At 41.5% G+C, this 5,784-nt stretch overlaps 1 protein-coding gene across 1 annotated transcript; it reads left to right on the top strand.

Annotated features, from left to right (window-relative positions):
• The first annotated feature begins 208 nt into the window (after positions 1–208).
• LOC105708856 (prothymosin alpha-like) lies at positions 209–864 on the top strand. The gene has a single exon (XM_012440515.3). It carries the CDS (start codon positions 285–287, stop codon positions 618–620), a length of 336 nt encoding a protein of 111 aa, XP_012295938.2. The 5' UTR covers positions 209–284; the 3' UTR covers positions 621–864.
• Positions 865–5,784: the final 4,920 nt, after the last annotated feature.

The raw sequence follows: 5,784 nt of genomic DNA, 5'->3' as shown, positions 1-5,784 counted from the left end.
ATTGTTCTGTTATGTATGATTTTCTAAGCTGCCAAATATAGAGAAAATGGTGCCTTCCTTAGAGCTCTGTCGTGTGGTAGTGTAGTTAAAATATGAAAGACACGACTGGCTGCTCTGAAAAGCCACCTTTGCGTTGTTCCTGGTCCGACTCCTTGCTCGCCACAGCCGCCTCCGCCGCGCGCCTCCTCCTTCGCCGTCGCGGACTCCGGCAGCTTTATCGCCAGAGTCCTTGAACTCTCGCTCTCTTTTTAAACCCCCGCATCGGATCACCAGCGTGCCCCACCATGTCAGACGCAGCGGTAGACACCAGCTCCGAAATCACCACCAAGGACTTGAAGGAGAAGAAGGAAGTTGTGGAAGAGGCGCAAAATGGAAGAGACGCCCCTGCTAACGGGAATGCGAATGAGGAAAATGGGGAGCAGGAGGCTGACAATGAGGTAGATGAAGAAGAGGAGGAAGGTGGGGAGGAAGAGGAGGAGGAGGAGGAGGAAGGTGATGGTGAGGAGGAGGATGGACATGAAGATGAGGACGCTGAGTCTGCTACGGGCAAGCGGGCAGCTGAAGATGATGAGGATGATGATGTCGATACCAAGAAGCTGAAGACCGACGAGGATGATTAGACAGCAAAAAAGGAGAAGTTAAACTAAAAAACAAAAACAAAAAAAAAAAAAAAGGCCACCGTGACCTATTCACCCTCCACTTCCCGTCTCAGAATCTAAACGTGGTCACCTTCGAGTAGAGAGGCCGGCCCGCCTGCCCACCGCGGTCAGTGCCACCCGCAGATGACACGACGCGCTCTCCACTACCCAACCCAAACCATGAGAATTTGCAACAGGGGAGGAAAAAAGAACCAAAACTTCCGAGACCCTGCTTTTTTTCTTAAAAGTACTTTAAGAAGGAAATTTGTTTGTATTTTTTATTTACATTTTATATTTTTGTACATATTGTTAGGGTCAGCCATTTTTAATGATCTCGGATGACCAAACCAGTCTTTGGAGCGTTCTCTGTCCTACTTCTGACTTTATTTGTGGTGTGACCATGTTCATTATAATCTCAAAGGAGGAAAAAAAACCTTGTAAAAAAAAAAAAAAAAAGCAAAAACGACAACAGAAAAACAATTGTATTCCGAGCATTCCAGTACCTTTGTTGTGTGTGTACTTAGCTGTACTATAAGTAGTTGGTTTGTATGAGATGGTTAAAAGGCCAAAGATTAAAAGGTCTCCTTTTTTTCCTTTTTTGTCTATGAAGTTGCTGTTTATTCTTTTTGGCCTGTTTGATGTATGTGTGAAACAATGTTGTCCAACAATAAACAGGAATTTTATTTTGCTGAGTTGTTCTAACAACAACAAAAAAAAAAAAAAAAAAAAAGAAAGACACTTAGAACAATGCCAGGTCAGGCGCAGTGGTTCATGCCTTTAATCACTGCACTCTGGGAGGCTGAGGTGATCACCTGAGGTCAGGAGTTTGAGACCAGCCTGGACCACATGGCAAAACCCCATCTCTACTAAAAATACAAAAAATAGCCTGGCATGGTGGCAGCAGCCTGTAATCCCAGCTACTTGGGAGGCTAAGGCAGGAGAATTGCTTTAACTCAGGAGGCAGAGGTTGCAGTGAGTAAAGATTGTACAATTGTACCACTGTACTCCAGCCTGGGTGACAGAGCTCCGTCTCAAAACAAACAAACAAAAAAACTTTGTATATCCATGCGTCAGAGGGGCTCATTCCAACATTTTACTCTAGCACACTGAGGCGTGAGGCACACTTCCTGAAGTAGCAGGAGCTATTGAGATACTTAGAGAGTGTTTAAACTGTGAGCAGAAGGAACAAATTAAGGGAGAAAGTAGAAAGAGCATTAAACACGAGAGAGAACGAAAGAACAGTGAAAAGTGTGAGTTCTTAGAAGAACCATGAGAAATGTAATTCAAAGGATTATTAAGAAATTAACCTCAGGAACAAAGAGGAGCACATATTCATGTGTAATATGAGGTAACAAAGAATGACTAGTGAGAATGAAGATGTTTACAGATTAGTTGGCAGAACTGGGGGAAATTTCTCTCTGGTGACCTCAATTTTCCCTATAAAACAGGAAGTGAAGTCACCTCCTGGGTGAAGTCATCTGCTGGACATAGTGAGATCAACATTTTGAAAAAGAGAGCAGAGGAAGTTTGAAATAGTAGCTGTAGAGAAGGAAAGAGATGACAAGACAGGTTGAAGACCTCAATGACTTTACTCTGGCTCAGACACATAATGTGGCTGTGTGGTTTCCTTCAACTCTGCTCAGAAATACTGTATGAGTTCAGGGAAAACAGCTGGGTTGGGGTTTTGCAAGGCTGTAACTATGGAAGGAAACAGAGGTTCAAAGATACTGACAAAACAAAGAATGAAGTGATAAACCACAATGTCTAAACTCAGTTGAGAAGGAAGACGACGGGGGAGTTGGGAGCAAGAAGTAGGGTTTATTTGGGGACATGGGTGACATCAAAGAAAGGATTGCGTGGAAATAGCCAAATGTAAAGGTCACAAGGCAGTGTAACTATGGTCAGAGATTTGCCAACAGTACAGATTTGAATGTAATATTTCAGAAGGTTGCAGTTCTAGATCATGACATAATCAGGGTGCTGCCCTGGGAGGAGGGGCTGAAGAGAGACAAAGTGAAGGTCCCTGAAAATGAGAAAATAAAGAAACTGAGAGGCCAGCAATTGGATGACATATTAGTTTGCTAGGGCTTCCAAAGTGCCACAGACTGGGTGGCTTAAACAACAGAAATTCATTTTCCCACAGTTCTGGAGGCTGGAACTCTGAGATCAAGGTGTGAGCGGGGTTTGTTTCTTTGGAGGCCTGTCCTGGCTTGTAGGTAACCATATTCTCTCTGTGCCTTCAAATGTTCTTTCTTCTGTGTGTGTCTGTGAACTAATCTCCTCTTACAAGGACATGGGTCATATTAAATTGGGGCCAAACCCCAAAGACCTTATTTAACCCTAATTACCTCTTTAAAGACCCTATCTCCAAATGCAGTCACTTTCTGGGGCACTAGAACTTAGGACTTCAACATATTAATGGGGATGGAGCGGGAAACACAATTTAGCCCACAACAGAATGGTCATCCAGGAAGAGACAGAGGGCACCTAAAATGGTAGTAAAATGGATAGAGATGATTAGGGGAAATGAAGTACCAAACTCTTCAGTGTTTAAGGGGACTAATTAGCTTGTTGCTGTTTCCTAGAGTTTGTGTCTTCTTGTATATTATTTAGGATTCCAAGCCATTTTCTTTGTGCAGTATTTTTTTCACAGACCTATAACCCATGTCACTTTCTTTTTGTTGTCGTGTTAGTTTTTGTCTTTAATCAAAGACAGGGATTGTGGCTTATTCAACCCTATCCATTCAGCTTGGTGCAAGCCCCTCATTGACTGTGTATCTGGAAATCTGGCTAAAATGAAGAGTCCCTGGACAGACATTCATTGTGTGTGACAGTGTAAGACTGACAGAAAACCCACTCTTACTCCATGGCTAGATACTCTGACACACTGAACATAGAGACAGCCTAAAACAAGGCTGCAATCTACAGTGCACATACATACTCCTAGAACTCCTAGTCCCCATTTTCTACCCCTCTTTGTCATAATGAAAATGTCTACCACTTATTGAACAAAGCATTTTATGAGGTACTAAGCTTTGTGATGTACATTTACTATCTCATTTAATACTAACAACAACACTAGATGAGGAAATTGAGTAAAGAGAGATTAAACAACCCACTCAGAGTCACCTAGCTAGTAAGTGGCAAGTCTGTCTGACTCTTAAGTACTGCATTCAACTACAGTGCTTTATTTGTGGGGACCAAATCTCCCCAGATGCAATATCATACCACCAATCCCATTCCCTTCCAGGGAGTTTATGAATTGATGTGGAAAGTGGGAGTGAAGAACAGTATACCTCAAGAAGTACTTCTTATGCCATCCATTTTTTCCTCAATTGTTCTAAACCCCGGACCAATCAGCAGGGCTCAGTAGAGCAGTAGAGAAATACTTGGCCTTTTACCTTCTTTCAGCTTAGCTGTCTGGTTATATTTCAGGAGGCAATGATTAGTTAAGCTAAAAATTGGTTTTCTCAATCTGCTTTTATTTCCTTGTGGAAATGGACAAAAACTTTTATAAGTTTTAGCAATAGATTATCTGTCAGTTTTAGTTTTAGCATGAGGTAATGTGAGGTTTTGCCTTTTATCAATATTTCATATACATTTTAGTGGGTAAGTAGGAGAAACTGAATCAGTGGCTGCCAACTGCATGCCATTTTATTACAAGATTTTCACCCTTTGTGTATTTCATACCTCTTTCTTTTTCTCATGATGGTACTTTCTATCATCTCAGAAAACTGTTTAGTCTTTTGACAATTTAGTGTTTGAAGTTGCTGAGGTAATGTGGGGAAGGACGTTAATGTTAAGTCATGATGAGACTCCACCTACTCATTTATCAAGTAGGATTTTCCTCATTTTCCACTTTGGGCTTTGGCAGTTGAGACTAGAAGTATTAAGGCAGAATACAGAGGATAATTTATTGCTATGAAAATTTTCCAATGTAACACCTACTCTGTTCAACTTGGGTTTAGATTAATAATCAAACTCATAAGACACAAAAGACTTCATTTAACTCCAAATTTACTTTGATTTTAGAAACAATCAGAAAGTAACAGCACAGTATGTAAATTAACAGTATAGTAGAGGTCTCACAACTCCTAGGTAAAGCTCCCAATGTCCAAATCCCACACACTTGAGACATGTATGGTCATAATGACTGATGAAGCTGAGTAGATACAGAATCTCTCAGATCAAGGAAGCCATATGTCTGCTTTTTGCTACTGTTATACCACAAACTGGGTAATTTAAAAAGCAGCTTATTTGATTTATGGTTCTAGAGACCAAGAAGTCCAAGAATGAAGGGCCATACCTGGTGAAGGCCTTCTTGCTGCATTATAACATAGCAGAAAGCATCACATGGTAAGAAGGTTAACAGTACTCAAGACGGAGAAAAAGGAGGGCAAACTCTCACAACCACAAACCTATTCCTGAAATAAGGTTGCAATCCATTCATGAGGGCAGAGCCCCATGACCTAATCACCTTTTTTTTTTTTTTGAGACACAGTCTTGCTCTGTCACCCAGGCTGGAGTGCAGTGGTGCCATCTCAGCTCACTGTAATCTCCACCTCCCAAGTTCAAGCAATTCTTGTGCTTCAGCCTCCCGAGTAACTGGGATTACAGGCACGTGCCACCATTCCCGGCTACTTTTTTTGTATTTTTAGTAGAGATGGTGTGTCACCATGCTGGCCAGGCTAGTCTCATACTCCTGACCTGGAACTCCTGATCTGCCTGACTCAGCCTCCCAAAGTGCTGAGATTACAGGCGTGAGCCACCGCACCTGGCCCTAATCACCTTTTAACATTATCACGATGACAACTGAATATCAATGTTAGTTTTAGAGGGGAAACTCAAACCATAGCACTATCAGTTCTGGCATACCCTCCCCTGTCATGCCTAGCTAGCTGTGCAGCTGCATCTCATCAATACTAGTTACTTACTACTTGATAAACAATGTTAACAATAAGGCACAGGTACTAGGCTTTATAGACAGAACTTGCATTTATTTTAGATCTGGCATAGGGAAAACTGTTTTTTCTAATGAAAAATATATCTTTATTTATAATACTTTAACATGTAGGGAACTGGATTTTTAATTTTACTTTAATCTCTGGAATACATGTGCAGATTGTGCAGGTTTGTTACATAGGTA

Source organism: Aotus nancymaae, unplaced genomic scaffold, assembly GCF_030222135.1.
Source record: "Aotus nancymaae isolate 86718 unplaced genomic scaffold, 86718_ANA_hifiasm-v0.15.2.pri h1tg000029l, whole genome shotgun sequence".
In the NCBI taxonomy this organism is placed as follows: domain Eukaryota; kingdom Metazoa; phylum Chordata; class Mammalia; order Primates; family Aotidae; genus Aotus; species Aotus nancymaae.
The sequence above is the reverse complement of the archived record's forward strand: the minus strand, read 5'-3'. Positions and strand labels throughout refer to the sequence as shown.